At 48.1% G+C, this 19,310-nt stretch overlaps 1 protein-coding gene across 1 annotated transcript in view; it reads right to left on the bottom strand.

The window, feature by feature from the left end:
• Nucleotides 1-13,646, bottom strand: part of FBXL12 (F-box and leucine rich repeat protein 12) — a 39,880-nt gene extending 26,234 nt beyond the window's left edge. The window contains exon 1 of the mRNA XM_078681012.1: nucleotides 13,069-13,646. Within this exon, the coding sequence (XP_078537138.1) occupies nucleotides 13,069-13,160 (92 nt within the window). The 5' untranslated portion in view covers nucleotides 13,161-13,646. The remainder of the gene's footprint in view (nucleotides 1-13,068) is intronic.
• Nucleotides 13,647-19,310: the final 5,664 nt, after the last annotated feature.

Genomic DNA, 19,310 nt, shown 5'->3' with positions numbered 1-19,310 from the left:
CCCGCTGGCGTGGCAAAGGTAGGTTTTTGATGTTCCCCCCTGGGCTCCCGGGGGGTCAGCCTTTTACAGGCGCCTCCGGGCGCTCTTAGCACGTCACGGGCGCGCTGCCGCCCCAGGGGCTGCTGGGGAGTGTGGTCCGCTCGACCGGGCTGCCTCCCGGCGTCCTGCTGCTGCTGCCGCCGTTCCCCTCACGGCTCTGGCCCGCTGGCGTGGCAAAGGTAGGTTTTTGATGTTCCCCCAGTCACATAACTAATTAATACATACTTTTTTATTTAGAACTCTATTTAGTGTAAAGAGCAGGTCTCTGCAGGCTCTTTAAACAACACACAGCAGGCATGTTTCTTTTGGCAACCCAACTTTATATTCCTTTTCATTAAATGCATTCTCACACTACAGCAGTAAGTGTAAAACAACAAATGTAAGGAATAGGCAGAGTGGGGGCCCAGGGGGTACTGGAACCATAAAAAAAACTAAGCTTTGGTAACCAGTGAACAAAGGCATGTAAATATGCTAATGTTCTTTAAAGACCTGTGAAAAACTCGGGCATGCCGGAGATAAGACTCCAGACACTGCCCAGCCGAGCCCCCAGGAGCGCGAGCTGCACTGCAGCAGCCCGGGCTGAGACACAGGATGGGGGAGGAGGGAAGCTGAAGCCCTGGAGGCCAGGGCAGAAGTGTGAAAGTGAAGGCGCGACCCCCTTCACATCACTCCACGGCCCCCCTAGGGGTCGCGCCCCACAGTTTGAAGACCCCTGCCCTAGAAGGATAAATACAAGGATGTTTAATGGACTCCTTATAGCATAAATGATGCCTGGGTGTGGAATGTGATACTTTGGTATTGCTTAAAAAAAATGCTCGGGGGTACTTGCCAAACGTCCCCTGCTCCTGTTGCCCTGATTTTGCTGGTCTCCCTCCGCCACCGCAGCTCTTTGCCATCAGAGCGCGGCCGCAGAGAGGGGGGGACCACAAATACCGGGACCCTTTGCGGCAGGAAGCCGTCAACGTACATCCCGCGCCAGGAGGCGCATAAATTCACGCTTAGCCCCCGCGTCGCGGGATCGCGTGTGGGTCGCGCCGGGTTAAGCCCGGGCCAAGGGCGGGCCTGTTTGAGCCCGTACGACAACAGCTCGAGGACTGGATGGGGCCACCCTCTAACAATGACTTGCCAAGGTTAGTACGTATCAGTTATTGGGGGCCCTCCCTGGATCTGAAACCTGTACACTGGCTGTTGGCCGTTCGAGTGTTTCTCCACTGTATTACTATCTGTAGCAAGTTTACACCCATTGCAAAAAATGGCATCAAAGGCTGCGAAGGGAGGGAAAATGGCCCCCACTGGTACTATTATGGGAACGCTAGACCAATTCATTGTACGGGCTTCTTCAATTTTAGCTCATGAAATCGACCGTACAGAAGAAAGACTGTCATTGGATCCTGCTTTTAACAAAAGGTCCTCAATAGGTCCATTGGCTAGGGCGGTTTCCCTACTACCATCCCTGGCTCTGATGCTCCTATAAGTGAACGTGCTGGGGTGGACCATGGTGCACATTCTGTCTTAGTACATTCAGCCCATAGGGAGTCTGTTCATTCATGCCCCGCCCAAGGTAATACGCTGGATGTACGAACTGGTTCGTCAGAACGTAGCATCTTGTCTGACCCCATGGAGAGTACTGCAAGGGACCGTCCTACACGTGGTGTAAAATCTGTGCAACCATTACCGGTGTCTAAGAGGAAGCGTGGGGGTGCAGCCCATAAGGGCAGAAAAGCTAAAGTTAAGAAGCCAAATGCTCTTCCAGAGACCTCTGGGGTTATATCGATATCCTTGAATAACAGCACTGAGGTTCTGTCCCCGACGGCTGTTGTGGAAGACCCAGTGACGCCACTCAGGTTGGACACTCCATTGGAATAGACCCAAGAAACGTGGGATAAATTTGAGCAGCTCTTTTATAGATCTTGTATTCCCATTTATAATAGACTGGACTCCATTGAAAAGAGACTCGCAACTCTTGAATCTGCAGGGGCTAAGGCCAAAGACACTAGTAGGCCTGGGTCTGTGGCCAGTGCAAAGAGTGGGTATGGGGCTGTGGGTGTCCCTGAGGTTATTTTAAGTGCTAATCCTCCAATACAGTCAACGCAGGTAGCGGCACGAAAAGTAATCTTACCATGACTGCTAGCGATTCTATCCCCCAGACTAGCACGTGTGGTACTAATGGATCGCGGACACCGTGTGGTAAGGGAGTAGGGGTGGGTGGTCCTAATTTAGTGCCCCAACAGTCAGGCAGTTGTAACAGGGCGTCCAATGATATATCTTTAGTCTGTCTTCCATGTATAGATCTCCCCCCGGCCTCCGCTCCATATGTGTGTATTTTGACGGGGGTTCCCTCACTGAAACCAGGTCAACGTGAGGATACACAGATTTGAAAACTAATTGTATTCATTGGCTCAACGTGAATCGGACTTTAACCCCTGGGGTCTCGGCTGAAATCCTATTTGCAAGAACGGTGGATTGGGTTGGGTCAAGTCATAAAACTATTACGGGTGATAGTATTATCATTAATTTTAGGGATACCAGAGCTGTTGAGCACATTTGTGGCTGGCAACATCAAGGTACGGATTCCCTTATTAAACCACTCCCGTTAACATTTTTTTATCCAGCTTCCTCCATAGGTCCCTCGAATGCCCAGGTAGGAAGGAGTGGGTTTGTCCAAAGGCCTTGGGGGGGGGGGGGGGGGGTTTGGCGTCCCCACAGGGAATAGGTACGATGTTTTATCTGGCCTAGAGGAGTGTGATTGACATCAAACCACTCCCAATCACCAAGTTCCAGCATGTACTCCCAAAGGTGCTAATCCCCTTAATTCTGGCCAAAGATGGGATGACTTGGTTCATGTTGATCCTAGCTTAATTAATTCACCGCCCGGCAGGATTAAAGTGAATAAAGCCCCTGCTGATGGTAGTTTAAAACCCCCTGGTGGAAATGGGGCTAATGAATACGCACCGACCACGGGGTTGACCACGAGTCCTGGTCCGGCCCCTATCCCGGATGGCTGTCCTACGATAGCGGACTTCTGTACTCATAGGCCTACTACTGTGACGCTATTATCCTGGAACATTGCAGGGTTGGGCTCCAAACTAGCACTTCCTGAATGGTCAGACTTCATCGAAGCCCACGATTTATGTCTCTTTCAAGAAACATGGGCGGTAGTGCCCATGTTTCGTTTGGGGTATCTTACTTTCCAGGTCGCAGTGGTAAAACAAGCGAAGGGCCGTGCAATGGGGGGGTCTGGTGATTTGGGTACGGCAGGCACTGCGGGGCAAAGTATCCCAAATAACCACAAATAATATTCATATTCTTGCGATAAAAATCATTCCAGAGCAGGGTCCCAGTTTGTATATCTTTAACGTCTATGCAAGAGGCCTCATTGGTGGGCGACGTTCGGATGTTGTAGCTGACCTGGAGAGGTTGTTGGATGGTATGCTGAGGAACACTAGTCCGATGGTCGTGGGGGATTTCAACACTACGTTTGAACCACTAGGGCCTGAGCATCAGTGCCTCACAGAGGATGAAGACGTAAAATGGGGTATACCTATCCTTGAGATTGAGCCAATTAAAAAATGGTCAGAGGCGGCCATTCAAATGAAAGGGATGTGTATAGGGCACCAGGTGAGGGCCGTTAATGGGCGAACATTGTCCGACAAGATGGGGGTCGACACCTTTAAAAACGGTCTCCGGTCGAGCCGTATTGATTATGTGCTAGTAAGTCTGTCGTTGTGGCAGTTTGTAAGGGATATGGCCGTTATTACTAGAGTTGAAAGCGATCATAACCCACTTATTGTTACAACAGCTGGGCTGTTCGGAGAAGCTTCATTCAATAGGGTAGAGGCAGGGGCTAGATAGCTGGTATTGACTAATGACACTCGACACCTGAAATGAAGAAACGTTCTGGAATCCCCAGAATCGTTGCTAGCGATGAATAATGAGGTAGACCGGGTACTAGAAGTCTGGGGAACCAGCGAGGGAAGCCAGACCTTCTTGTCCCATATTACCGAGAAGCACACTGTGCTTTTTGACCTACTAAAACTGTTCTTTTGTAAACCTGCTAAGATTATGAAAGGCAGGAATAAGAAAGCTGTAGGGTGGTGCAATGACCATTGTCGCCACTCACGGAGGGCATTGGGGTCAGCCCTAGGTGCAGGGGACCCAGTAATAGTAAGGTTGGCGCGGGATTCCTATAGAAAAGCAGTCAAAGAAGCCAAAAAAACTCTGGGACCAGGCAAGATGGCAGGAGCTCAAGGAAGCTTGCGTATCTCGAAACTCTAAAGCATTTTGGGATACGTATAAGTGGGACACGGGGGGTGCCCGGAACCCCCGCAGAATAACGTTGTCCATCACTTATGGGTGGAATATTTTAAACCACAGTATGCTTCCCTGGATGATGAACAGAATACTGACCCGTTCGATCATACTTTTTCACTAGTGGGATATTCACAGTAGTGGATGTGGACAGGGCATTAGATACCATCACACCAGGCCGTGCCCCTGGAACGGATAGCATCCCTGCGGACGTCTTTCTAAGTCATAAACCTTCTTGGCGTGTGTATATTAGATATTTGGTAAACGCAATTGCCTGTGGTGCTCCAATCCCGGCCTCCTGGAAAGGGGCAGAGATAATTCCAGTATTTAAGAAGGGCGACAAATCTGTAGCAGCTAACTACAGACCAATCAGTCTTATAGATTCCATCCAAAAGATTATGGGCAGACTGATTCTACAAAAACTTCAGTCATGGATGGAAGATGAGCAAATCCTTACCCCACTGCAGGCGGGTTTTCGACCCCTTACAAGCACCATTGATCAGGTCTTCCGTTTTATTAATATCTACTGGAAGACAGTTGTTCTGGGGAAAGGGGCCTTGTACGCGGTTTTTGTGGATCTGAAGGCAGCCTTCAACCTAGTGCCACGATGCAGGCTGTGGCGTGTTTTAAGTGAGATGGGGATGTCGCCTGAATTATTATCCTTGATCGTCCGCTTACATGAGGGTAACCATGCACGGGTTCGGTGGGGGGCCAGGGGTGAGGTTACCGAGTCATTTGCCGTGAACAGAGGAGTGCGCCAGGGATGTGTGCTTGCACCTACCCTGTTCTAACTCTTCATAAACGGGGTTGCCGATTTCCTCTCGGTGGTCCCCTCCGATGCACCCATGCTGGCGGAAGAACATATACCTATCCTCATGTTCGCGGACGACACTTTGATTATCTCCAAAACTCCCAGCGGTCTGCAAAAAGCCCTAAGTAGGTTCGAGGACTTCTGCACCATTCGGGGCCTTGTAATTAACACGGAAAAGACAAAGTTCATGTCATTTAATGAGCATAGATCATTCCGGGGCAAGGTATACATGAACAAAGCTCCTCTTGAAAAAGTCGAAGCCTTCACTTATCTGGGAGTCACGTTACAGGCAGATATGGGGTGGTCTAACCAAATTAATGTGGCCACACTAAAGCATAAACAGGCCGGGATTCTTGCAGCTACATTTAAATCCTCTTTCTCTAAACCGATTAGCCCACTGATGGAGATCTACTGTATGAAAGTCCTAAGCTCCGCTCTGAATGGAGCAGAGCTCTGGGGGTTCACAAACTTATCCACCCTAATTGCAGCTGAAAACTCTTTTCTGAGAAAGGTCTATCCGATCTAGGGTGTTTCCCTAGGCCCATTCAATTGATCTTTAGCTTTAATGTTACCCTGTACAACATGTTATGAACAGGAGTTATGAAATGCTTGGGGTTAAATGGGATTTTATGGAACTGTATTTTTTTTTTAAAACATAATTTTTTAGATTCATTTGATTCGGTAGCTTTTCAATGTTTAATATCTTCTTAAAATGTTTTTAGGTTCAGAATATTTATACATTTTAAATTGTATGTTGTAATGTATATGTTGTGCTTTTATGACACATTTGTCGAATAAAGCGATTTGAATTGAAAACTGATACTTTGGCAGGTGGGTGGGTAGCGGCATGTGAGAAGTAATGGAAAAGTTAGGCATGTCTGCTTGTATGTATTAGTAGATAAATGGAGACATGGGGAGTTGGATAGATAGGTGTGGGGGCGAATGAAAAGATAGACTGAAAAATGAATGGATGCATGTCAGCTTATAATTAAACCAATATGGGATGGACAGATAGTTGGGTCAGGTGACATGTCAATGGAACGGTGGTGGATTAAGGAATGAATGCGTGAGGAGATACCCTCAGTTATAGTAATCAATGAGTTGGTAAATGGATGGAGTGCATGGGGTTGGGGATGGGTTGGAAGATTAACCTGTTGAGGGACCCATGAGTAGACACGGAAGTGGCTAGATGGGCGGTGGGTGCATACTTGAGTCGCTAGATGCATGGGTGGAGGGCCATGTAGTTAAAAGTGACAATATTTTAAATGGTTGGAGTGGCGGTTGGTGATTGTATGCTTGGTAGGTGGAAAGGTGGGTGTGTAGATGAAAGGATGAGAAGATTAGTGTAGTGGTGGTGGATGAATGGCGATGTAAATCTGTGTTGATAATTGGGCGGATCTGAATGGAAAGATGGAGAGGCAGGCGGTGAAAGGGCGGGTTGCAGAGATCTGGTGTTCAGGATGTTTAAATATAATTGACATCATTAACCAATAGCGTGAAATCAAATCCAGGGAAGAAGAAGTTAAGTGCACTTTGAGGGGAGACACTGTCCCTCGCCTGTAGCACTCCCACTCACACATCTCATGGAAAAAGAACAAGATCATCATGCCCAGGGTGGGAGACTTTATAGTCCTAGGTCGCAGGACATGAGGATTTATTTCATAAACATTAATTTTAACAGCAACTGCATTCTGAGCGCAAGAGTCTTGGTTTACTACCAATAAACTGACTATTAAAATGTAAAGACATGATTGTTTTAAAAAGAAAAGCCAAATACAGAAAATATGACACCATGGGTGGCATCAGGTCACCTTGTTGCCTAAACACAGAGGGCACAAGACTGCATGAATGGCGAAGAAGCTGCACTTCAGGCCTTGAGGCCCTTAGGCATCTGACCTCACAGTTCATTCACCAATCCATCCAGGAATACACAAAACGTGCTTCCCAATAAATTCATTCATTAATCCGTGCTCCAACCACCCACAGTCAACCATCCATACATCTATCCTGCACACATTTATCTACCCCTCTCCATCCATCTCCAACACAGCATCCATCCATCCCCAATAACATGTACAGTTGCCTCCGTGGGTCATTTCTCTGTGATATTCTGTCAGAGCAAGAAAATATTTTGTTTCCGCATGATCATGAGGGTAGCTGACAAAAGTATCACGGCGACGGTCCCTGTGATCAACATGTTCCTAGTGTAAGCACGATATAGAGCTGATGTCAGCAACCCTATTCTCAGATGCTGCTATTTTCTTGGAGCCTGCTCTTTCAGGCCATGAATGGAGCCACAGCACGTGCGTGTGAACTGTATGGCACTCACACCCACAAACAGAAGGCATGCTCTCTCAGGCCGACGGGCCTAGTATGGAGCCCCAACATGCGGGTGTGCAAAGTCCTGCATTGACACACCACAAGCAGACACCAGGGAAGCTATCGTACGCCAAGAATGGAACACAGCATGGGGGAGTGCAGTGCATGATACTCACGCACCATGATGAACATAGACACAATGACAGTGGCCGTGTTCTCTCAGCTCCTGAATGGAACCTCAGCAAGGGAGAGAGTGTACCATGAACAACACCCCCACACCACGAGCACTTGATAAGACACGAGGGCAGCCTGTTCAGGGACGCCATGTTGTGGGGTTATGATTAATGTCAATATTTATTTAGACACACACTAACCTCCGTGGCAGTAAGAGTCTGCACCCGAGGCTGAGAGAGTAACTGAAACCCACAGCCATGATGAGCAATCTCCAGCAAACTTGTCCAGTTGCATTGCATCATGCTGAGAGCAGCAGTGGACTGCAACTTAACTTACAAACTTCTGCCCACTTGTGCAGCCCACTTAGTTGCCTCAGGCGGCAAATGGACAATGCTGTGAATGCAGGAGTGGTGCTGGTGCCAATTAGAGACTGCAGCCACAGCAGCGGACTGATAGGACATCGCTCCCCCGGCCCCTAGAACCCCGACTGCAACGGAGTCATTGTACTATTAAGGCGCAGCGGTGGTACCCCATCGGACCATAAAGTGTAACTTATACGGCATGGAGATATAGGATATTGTTCCCCCCGGCCCCCAGAACACCACCCATAACGTGGTTAATACGCCACCAAGACGCAGCGTTGTTACCCCTGCGGACCCTGCAGTTCAAATCAGACTGGTTGGACGTAGGATAGCACACCACAGAAATAATCTCCGTGGTACATACAAGGACCGGCAGTCCATTCCCCACTGTACGGACCTTTAGATTCAGGTAGAGCACCCAGACCGCGATATCAGCAATCCGCGCTGTCAGCCAGCCGTACAGGCTGGCACGCAACACGCTCCCATTATTGAGAGCCTAGAATTTGGCGGTTGTATTATAATTACAGGCAGGCAAATGTTGTCAATTGTAGTCCTGATGATGATCCCGTGTAATTAGAGCGAAAAGGGATCGAAACGTCGACTTTAAGTAGTGCTTTCACAACCTAGCCATTGTGTTTTATCCTAGTTGTGTTTAGCACTGACTGACAAATACTTTAATTGAACACTGATTTAAAAAGTGGCCAGCATTGCTCTTTTTTTGCCTGTGGAATCTTTTCTCCCATGTGTGGTTTGTCCTTATTGAGTAAGGTACAGGATTGTGCCTAAAAACTATTCCTACAATTGTTTTTCATTGTGTTTAAATAAATACCCTGTCCGGCTGGACAGAGGACAAATATAGTTTCCTATTATGGCCTATATTTCATTCACATTCTTTATTTTGATAAGCTTAGGAACTTTGTCTTCCAAAGCTGGTGCCAATTAGAGCACAGCTGAGACCAGCCTAGTTGGTACGACCAGAACCACCTCCTTGCTGGCAGATGAGATAGATTGTAAACAAAGAATAATCCAACACCGGAGCATAACAGTTGCACTGCACAGTGTGGTGCATTCTGTCACACACTGTGGGCTCAGGCTGCCAGAGCAGCGCGCGGTTCTTGCTTTCCTTAATGAGTGCTAATATAGTCACTCCGTCTCCTTTTCCAGCCAACTTAAGGAGGCGCTATAAATGCGTGACTTCGCAGGCAGCACAGAGCCCGGCCCCCACTCTCTCCTCTCCATAAGCAAAGCCCACCCCACAAGAGAACATAAGAGACAGGGACAAGGTTGGGATGGGGGCCCCAGAGACTGAATTCTCCAGGGCAATGCTCATATGAGAAGGGATGAGGCAGCAAAATGGGGCCCTCAGGTAAGCACTCTTGTTAGAATGCACCATGGGCGTCCGCAGGGAGGGGGCAAGGGGCGGGCAGGGATTACCAGTGCGTCTGGCGTGGGCCCAGTCAGGGCCAGCCCATCATGCTTTTGAAATCCTGTCATTGTTCCAGGTGGCACCCCCTCCATTGGGTGGGAAAGGTGCAAGGGGGTGGCCGGGAAGGGTGCAAGGCAGAGGGGAGAAGGGTGCAAGGTAGAGAGAAGAAGGGTGACGGCAGAGGGGAGAAGGGTGCAAAGCAGAGAAGAGAAGGGTGCAAGGTAGAGAAAGGTGCAAGGTAGAGAAGGGTGCAAGGCGGACGGGAGAAGGGTGCAAGGTAGAGAAGGATGTAAGATAGAGAAGGGTGCAAGGCAGAGGGGAGAAGGGTGCAAGGGGGAGAAGGGTGCAAGGTAGAGAAAGGTGCAAGGCAGAGGGGAGAAGGGTGCAAGGTAGAGGAGGATGCAAGGCGGAAGGGAGAAGGGTGCAAGATAGAGAAAGGTGCAAGGCGGAAGGGAGAAGGGTGCAAGATAGAGAAAGGTGCAAGGCAGAGGGGAGAAGGGTGCAAGATAGAGAAAGGTGCAAGGCAGAGGGGAGAAGGGTGCAAGATAGAGAAAGGTGCAAGGCAGAGGGGAGAAGGGTGCAAGATAGAGAAAGGTGCAAGGCAGAGGGGAGAAGGGTGCAAGGAAGAGGGGAGAAGGGTGCAAGGCAGAGGGGAGAAGGGTGCAAGGTAGAGGAGGATGCAAGGCGGAAGGGAGAAGGGTGCAAGATAGAGAAAGGTGCAAGGCAGAAGGGAGAAGGGTGCAAGATAGAGAAAGGTGCAAGGCAGAGGGGAGAAGGGTGCAAGATAGAGAAAGGTGCAAGGCAGAGGGGAGAAGGGTGCAAGATAGAGAAAGGTGCAAGGCAGAGGGGAGAAGGGTGCAAGATAGAGAAAGGTGCAAGGCAGAGGGGAGAAGGGTGCAAGGCGAGAGAGAGAGAGAGAGAGAGAGAGAGAGAGAGAGAGAGAGAGAGAGAGAGAGAGAGAGAGAGAGAGAGAGAGAGAGAGAGAGAGAGAGAGAGAGAGAGAGACTGGCTGAGTGACTCAGAGACTGAATACTAACTGACCGAGAGACTCACTGAGAGAGAGAGAGAGACTGGCTGACAGAGAGTGACTGACTGACAGAGTGAGTGAGTGAGAGAGAGACTGACTGAGGTAGAGAGATACTGACTGACATTGGGAGAGACTAAGAGAGAGAGGCAGAGACTGAATGACAGAGAGATAGACTGATTGACTGCGAGGGAGACTGACTGACAGAGAGACTGACTGCGAGAGAGACTGAGGTAGAGAGATGCTGAGAGGGAGAGACCAAGAGAGAGAGGCAGAGACTGAATGACAGAGAGATAGACTGATTGACTGCGAGAAAGACTGACTGACAGAGAGACTGACAGAGAGAGAAAGAGAGACTGACAGACAGAGAGGCTGACTGACTGACTGAGGTAGAGAGAGACTGACTGAGGTAGAGAGAGAGACTGACTGAGAGAGACTTACTGACTGAGAGAGAGAGAGAGACTGACAGAGAGAGAGACGGACAGAGAGAGAGAGACGGACAGAGAGAGAGAGACTGACTGGGAGAGAGAGAGACTGACTGACAGAGAGAGAGAGACTGACAGAGAGAGACTGACTGACACAGAGAGACAGAGACTGACAGAGAGACTGGCTGACTGCGAGAGCGAGAGAGAGAGAAAGAATGACTGACAGAGGGAGAGAGAGACTGTCTGGAAGACTGACTGACAGAGAGAGAGGCTGAGAGAGAGACTGACAAAGAGAGGGACTGACAGAGAGAGGGACTGTGACTAAGAGAGAGACTGTGACTAAGAGAGAGAGACTGAGTGAGAGAGACTGATTGAGAGAGAGACAGACTCTGACAGAGAGAGAGACTGACAGAGAGAGAGAGAGAGAGAGAGAGACTGACTGACTGAGAGAAACTGACAGAGGGAGACTGACTGACAGAAAGGGAGAGACTGACTGACAGAGAGAATGACTGACAGAGAGAATGACTGACAGAAAGAGAGAGATAGAGAGAGGGACTGATAGAGAGAGGGACTGATAGAGAGACTGACAGACAGAGGGACTGACAGTCAGAGGGAGAGACAGAGCGAGAGGGGGACTGACAGAGAGAGAGACCGACTGACAGAGAGAGAGAGAGACCGACTGACAGAGAGAGACTGACTGACAGACAGAGAGACTGAATGACAGACAGACTGACAGAGAGAGAGACTGACTGACAGAGAGAGACCGACAGACTGACAGAGAGAGAGAGAGAGAGACTTACTGACTGACAGAGAGAGACTAAGAGAGAGAGAGACTGACAGAGAGAGACTGACCGAGACTGAGAGAGAGAGTGACTGACAGAGAGAGAGAGACTGACAGAGAGAGAGACTGGGATGGAATTAGGGTCACAGTGTGTATGAAGCTATGCAATGCCTCTTAAGATTGCTATTGTCTACTAATAAAAATGTATTATCAAAATGTGCTCTTTGTAGTTACATCTGCTTTTGAAATACTGCATTGTCGCATTGTCTAATGTTTTAAAACGAGAAGGAGCAGTGGATGCACTTTTGTCAAAACTGAACGATGAGTGGACCAGATGTTGTATATTATGACAGGAGTCTGCATCAGGAAACCCACCTAAAATTGGGCATATCATGACAGGAGTCTACATCAGGAAACCCACCTAACATTGGGCAAACTTCCCGGTCTACCGATGGCAGGGACCCTGTAATGAATGGACCACCACCTATGATACCCTGCTGGCAGACTAAGCCCAACCTTTTAACTCCACCATCCAGTGTTACTTTTAACGGCTGTATTGGTGACAGCGGCGTAACAATAGCCCTGCATCCCCTGCAGTATGGCGGGTCACTGGCCTGAGAGCTCTAGACTGGCACGGAGAAGGGGAGTGGGGCTCCCTGTAGTTTGCAGGGGAGCCCCTCAAGTTTCGTTACGCCACTGTTTATACATGGCATCCACTAACCCCTTAACTCCTGGACAGCTGATATCAGTGGGAAATGAAACAACGCTAATGCATAAAATACAAATAAACGTAGGTAACAGTGAATAAAGGAAATGTTTTTCACTTAACATTTCTGTGTTACATCATAGAAAACGCGAGCGTCGCTCGTTATCTGATATCTCTTAGAACTCCATGGAAAGAAAGTGAAGATTAGCCATCAGAAGCGTCTCCTTTGTGAGCGCTCTACATCCCACACTACAAACCTTTGTATTCGAAAACTACTGGGAACTTTATGGGCAACTTTGAGCTACACGTTCTGCCCACATACAAACTCCAACCTGCGCAGTGCTTCAAGGTGTGCATTTGACATACTATACATTCCCTTGATAGATGCCACCTAATACATTCCCTCGATAAATACAAATATCTATGTTATAACAAAGTAGCTACAATAAGCTATCAAGCCTAGTATAAACAAGTCAAAGACTGTAATCATTGATGAAAAGTTGATGCAAACCAAACATTTTTATATAAAGGAACAATGCTGGGCTGTCAATGACTTAAATAAATCACAATTATCTGACCCCCAACAGATTTCATGTTACTCCCACAGACCTCTGAGTCGTTCTGGTCGTAGCTCCCATAATCCTTTGAGACACCCAAGCCCCTCCTGATAACCCCAAAAGACTTAAGCCACACCTGCCGCTGCGGACCAAGTCTGGGACCGACAGGAAACCAAACACCTCCACAAGGATACTGTCCGGGAGGCAGCCGATCAGCGTAGCTGCCATGGCTCCCTGTTCAGGAACAGAAGAGATGCGAGATACCTTCAAGCTCCGCCTCACAGTGCATCAACGCGTCCGCCATCTTGGCACAGGCTCGCTGCTGTTCCCCGTGGAAGATTTAGGTGGATGACGCAGGGTTCATATTCCAATATAAAGGCCGACTGCGTCAAGATCGCGTTTTCATCATGGAACGGGCTAGTACGTTGTCAAAGCGTCACAACGGAACTCAGCACGAGCCGTATGTGACGGTTGGTTGGCTCCATCTAACTAGGGTGCGGATATCCTGTTGCCCTTCTTTTCAGTGGCTTCCGGCGGCGTGTACAAAATATTTCGCTACTGATACTGTGAAATCGTTCACGTCATGTATGTTTTTTTTAACTAGCTAAAATATCGACAACGTTTAACGAAGCAGTTTTACCGCCTCCTTCCTTTTCAGAGAAGAAAAATATCCAAAAGATATACGAAAATCTGAAAACGGAGACCGAACGAAGACCGAAGCAAAAAACATCGGTAAAATTGATTTAAACTGATATAGTGAGAAGAGAAAGAACGCAAACGGATGTCGCAAAAAAAGAAAGTGGTGAGGGAGAAGTAACTGAGTCAAAACAAAGCGGTTGATGCAAGATTAATATATAAGAGATACTAAAGATGTGAAAAGTTAAGAGCTCTGTGTATAGGGTGACCAGCTTTTGAGAAGCAAAAACCGGGATAGCTCAGACATAAAAGTAGGACTAACGCTCTTTGGCTACTCTATATCTGGCCTGTCCAGTTTTTTTGAGGAGCCTTGTAAATGTGTGTATATATAGATACAGATGTTTGGCATAGAGTACAGTGGGCCAGAGTAGGGTGTAGCTGCCATAGATAATGCTATGTCTATTTATTTATTTTAAATGTATTTTAAAAGTTTTGTATAGCGCTAGCTTAACCCGTAGGTATCAGAGCGCTTTACATACACACAGTAAAAAACAGAAAGACATTACATAGTAGGCTGGCAGTAAGGAAGCAAACTTAAGAAAAAAAAATACAGCATGGGAAATAAATATGCAGTGCAGCAGAGGGAGAAAGAACAACAAAAAGAACAAGCATTGGAAATGCAATAGGTCTCGCAGCATTAGAGTTAGTGCTTTTAGAATTGTTTATGGGTTTTTGTGTAAATCTTTAGCATTTTTGTTTCCTGTAGCCAATGCTAAAGAATAAAAAAAAAAGCCATAAACATTTCTAAAAGCTCTAACTCAAATGCTCCGAGACCTATTGCACTGTGTGAGGGTGAGGGGTTGAGGGTGAGTGAGGGTGAGGGTGGGTGAGGGTGAGTGAGGGGTTGAGGGTGAGTGAGGGTGAGGGGTTGAGGGTGAGTGAGAGCGAGGGTGAGTGAGAGTGAGGGTGAGTGAGGGTGAGGGTGAGGGTGGGTGAGGGTGAGTGAGGGTGAGTGAGGGTGAGTGAGGGTGGGTGAGGGTGGGTGAGGGTGAGGGGTTGATGTTGAGGGGTTGAGGGTGAGAGGGTGAGTGAGGGGTTGAGGGTGAGTGAGGGTGAGGGGTTGAGGGTGAGTGAGGGTGAGGGGTTGAGGGTGAGTGAGGATGAGTGAGAGTGAGGGTGAGTGAGGGGTTGAGGGTGAGTGAGGGTGAGTGAGTGAGGGTGAGGGCGAGTGAGGGTGAGTGAGGGTGAGTGAGGGTAGTGAGGGGTTGAGTGTGAGTGAGGGTGAGTGAGGGTGAGGGGTTGAGGGTGAGTGAGGGTGAGGTTGAGGGTGAGTGAGGGTGAGGGCGAGTGAGGGGGAGTGAGGGCGAGTGAGGGTGAGTGAGGTGTTGAGGGTGAGGGTGAGTGAGGGTGAGGGTGAGGGTGGGTGAGGGCGAGTGAGGGTGAGTGAGGTGTTGAGGGTGGGTGAGGGTGAGTGAGGGTGAGGGGTTTTGGGTGAGTGAGGGGGAGTAGTTGAGGCTGAGTGAGAGTGAGGGTGAGTGAGGGGTTGAGGGTGAGTGAGTGAGGGTGAGGGGTTGAGGGTGAGTGAGGGTGAGGGTGGGTGAGGGGTTGAGGGTGAGTGAGGATGAGTGAGAGTGAGGGTGAGTGAGGGTTTGAGGGTGAGGGTTTGAGGGTGAGGGGTTGAGGGTGAGTGAGGGTGGGTGAGGGGTTGAGGGTGAGTGAGGGTGAGTGAGGGGTTGAGGGTGGGTGAGGGTGAGTGAGGGGTTGAGGGTGAGGGGTTGAGGGTGAGTGAGTGAGGGTGAGGGGTTGAGGGTGAGTGAGGGTGAGGGTGGGTGAGGGGTTGAGGGTGAGTGAGGATGAGTGAGAGTGAGGGTGAGTGAGGGGTTGAGGGTGAGGGGTTGAGGGTGAGTGAGGGTTTGAGGGTGAGGGTTTGAGGGTGAGGGGTTGAGGGTGAGTGCCACAGATCTGAATGTATGTAAAACAACACCCTTCTATTATTTATTGTTATGTATGTAACTGGGCTGCACAAAGAACACATCCGTCTGACTGTGATTGGTAACGGTGGCAAAAAATGAGCCTGGGCTTCTGCCTGAAGATAAATCCTTCATTATCTCTCTAGGATTTGATTTGAGCTCGTGGCTTATTTGTATCTGTACAAAAAACGTTTGGCTCCGAGAGGGAAATTTCTGTGGCACTCTTTTTTAAGGTTAAACTCAGGAACTTTAAGGAGTCAATGAAAGCCTTGTTGAGTGGTGTAGATCCTCACATGGCTGGTCTTTTTTTTAACCCTTTGAAAACGTTTAAAGATGAAAGATAATTAATTGTCTAAAAACGAATAATGAGGGTTCGTAGTACCAATTATGTTTTTTTTATTGAGTTATTCACATTGCCTAATGATATTACTCGTTTTATATTGAAATGATTTAAAAAATATTTGGGCAATAAATATATACTTACTAACAACCCACCTAGGTTCACTCAAAATGGGATCTAGTTGTTGCCGTATCCCTGACTTACTGTGCTTTAAAATGTTCATCTCTGTTGGAAAATAACTTTAATTCTACTCTGTCTCTCTCGTTCTTGCACCCGAGCATCGCTGGTGCCATCGCACTAAAGAATATAACAGCTACGGTTGCCAATGGCCCATTTAAAAAGATAGCAAGCAGTCCTGCTGAGAAGTACTAAGCACAATCGTATTCAAAGCAAACAATCACGATAACACGAGAGTGGCTTTCACTTCCACCATAGTGAATGACATATATAAGATAAGGATGATAAATAACCACACGGCCATTCAATCCCAGGAGAGACTCTCCCAGCTGACACCGACAGCAAGAGCAGGTACATTCTTCATAGACAACACAGCTTCATATTCAGATTACAAATACGTTTCTGTATGAGCACCAAAGCAGAGTTAAGGCTGAGGGCTGGTTCTTCGTGCACACTTATATCCCTATCCACATGACAAACCCCTCGAATCAGCCGGCATGGCTCCCGATAAGGGCCTTCCTTACCTGCCGTTCTCGACAGAAGATTTCAAACATCCTTTTGCCGCTATCATCTATAGTTAATACGTGAAACCGAAGTAAAGGTTTAAAATTGTTTTGACAAGCAAAAGAGAAATAAAACCATACGGGCATTTGAGGCTGTACTTCACAGAGAGTCCTGTGATTGGTCAGCAACATTGGCCCGCCTCGAAATAGACCGCCCATCCATCCACTAAAAAGTCTGCTGCACCGGAAGATGCTGCTCCTGACAGCGCACCGGAAGTAACCTCTTTGCTGCTCTGGAAGATAAGGAATAACCCACACGTGAGCAGTCCACGCAGCCGGTTGTGAAGGAGGGGCGCGCGAGTGGATTGTTGCTACAGCGAAAGCTGAGCTCGAGGACGATGAGAGCAAGCAGACTCCGTAGCAGGGGTTGTTCGGTGTTAGGGAGTGGGCTTGTTATTCTTCGTGTGGAAACAGAGCACACTGAGAACAGGTCCGCCCTCCCACAATGCGACGAGTTTAACGTGGGTGGGGGAGTACCTTGGGAAGGGGACCGTGCTTGGAGTCTGCTGCTTTGTTAGGCGCGACTTTAACCTAGTCGAAGAGCTCACTTCATTGAATTTTAATTAGGGTGACCCGTTTATGTAACGCATGTAATCCTAAATCCTTATGTTTTTATTGTGCCTCTGTGTTTGATGTAAAGTACTCCTGCATCTACACTGGGATAAGTGGACTCAGCTAGCGGCAGGCAGGCAGGGGAGGAGGGGGGAGGAGAGTAGGGGAGGCACGGCCTAGCGGCCGTGCAATCAAGTAGTGAGGGGGCGGAGCTGGGGGAGGCTGTGGAAGAGAGTAGGCAAGGCGACACGGCGGGAGGGGGCGGAGCGGGTAAACAAAGACGGACATGCACGCGCCCGTGACTTTTAAGGTCAATGCGCATAAGCTTAATGCGCATGCGCATTGACCTTAAAAGTCACGGGCACTGCAAGGAATCGCCACGATTCCTTGCAGTGTGGATAAAGAGTGGATAACTCGCAATACTCTCGCCTTGCTCGATGCGCATGCGCATCGACAGGCGAGACCTAAAAAGGTGAGAGTGACATAGTCTGGTCACCCACTGTCCTTGAATGTCCAGAGAGTGAGGAGACAACTCGGATATAGAAGTCTGGGTTAGTTGATGTTGGTCAGGAAAGTATTTGTTTAGGAGATGGAGTTTCAGGTCCCTTTTGAAACCGGAGAAGGGTTTGCATATGAGGACTCCCGGGAGAGCGTTCCACATCCTGGGAGCGTTGCCAGAAAACGATCGGTATTGGGTGGTTTTCTTTTTCAGTTTCGAAGGAATAAGAAGGAGTGAGTTGGAGCTTCTCAGCGTTCTGGATTGACCTGCTCTTATCAGTTTGTTATTTAGGTAGTTGGGGGTAGGAGAGTGAAGGGTTTTGTGTGTGATGCAGGCCAGCTTATAGATACATCTCCCTTCCATGGGAAGCCAATTGAGGCAGTTGAGAGCTGGAGTGATGTGTTCAAATCTTTTAACTTCAGATACGAGTCGAGCGGACATGTTCAGCACTACCCTTGGAGTCCCTGTAAGGATGGCATTTCCGTAGTCGATTTTAAAGAGAACTAGGGATTGGACTACTGTCTTGAGGTCATCGTGGGGTAGGAAAGGTTTCAATTTCTTGAGGTGTTTTAGAGAGAAAAGCACTTTTTGCAGAGTTTTTGATGTGGGCATCCATTGATAAGTTCTTGTCAAGGGTGTTGCCTAGAGACTTAACAGAGTCGGATAGGGTATGGGGGCAGTTTAGGGCAACCAGATTCTTGAGCCACTCTTGGATTGGACGATGGTTACTTTTTGGAGAGAATAGGATTAGTTCCGTTTTGTTTAGATTGAGCTTTAAGTGGTTAACGTAGAACCAAGTTTGGATCTCGGTTAGGGTGATATTGAGGAGTTGGATGTCGCTGGGAGACTTGATCCTGAAATCGATTTGGGTGTCGTCCACGTAAAGGTGGTAATTCACTCCAGCTTTTTTCAGTATGATTGTGAGGGGCTCCATGAAGAGATTGAAGAGGGACGGGGAGACGATCGAGCCTTGTGGGATCCCAAGTCTGACTTTTGTTGGCTTTGAGAGACACAAGTTGATTTTAATTTGTTGCGAGCGGTGTTGAAGGAAGGAGGTGAACCATTTTAGTACTGTGCCATTAATGCCGGAACGCTTTGTATATATAATATATATATATATATATATATATATAGCATTATCTATGGCCCCTGCACCCCCTGCCATTCTCCCCCCTGCCCTTTTACTCAATCCATCTGCTGGGAGCGGGCATATTAGTGAAAAGTATCTTCTACATCAAAGATGAGAGGGGTTCTAGTAGTTTCAAATAGTAGGTTTATTTACGATAAGTGAGAACAGCTCATCCACCCAACTGGCTCCAGCTCAAGCTGATCTTCAAGTCCCCAGCAACATTCCGCAAAAAAACAGGCTGGCTAACAAGTCTGGAATCTACACATGTGATGTGGAGTACAGCTTGAAGCAGAAGCGCAATGTAACATCTCCCTCACTAATACAAACAATACTAATCTATGATAATGGACTTAAAACAAAACAGGTCGAATGAATTGGTACAACATAGTCATCCAAATATGAAGGAGCACATGTTTCCCTCTCCGACTTCCTGGGGAGAACAACGTCACTCTTGCTGCCATCAACAACATCACTTTTGCCTCCATTATTACTACTGGACCCTTCAACATCTC

The sequence above is a fragment of the Lissotriton helveticus genome, chromosome 1_1, assembly GCF_964261635.1.
Source record: "Lissotriton helveticus chromosome 1_1, aLisHel1.1, whole genome shotgun sequence".
NCBI classification, from domain to species: domain Eukaryota; kingdom Metazoa; phylum Chordata; class Amphibia; order Caudata; family Salamandridae; genus Lissotriton; species Lissotriton helveticus.
This window is presented reverse-complemented; position numbering and strand designations above follow the sequence as displayed.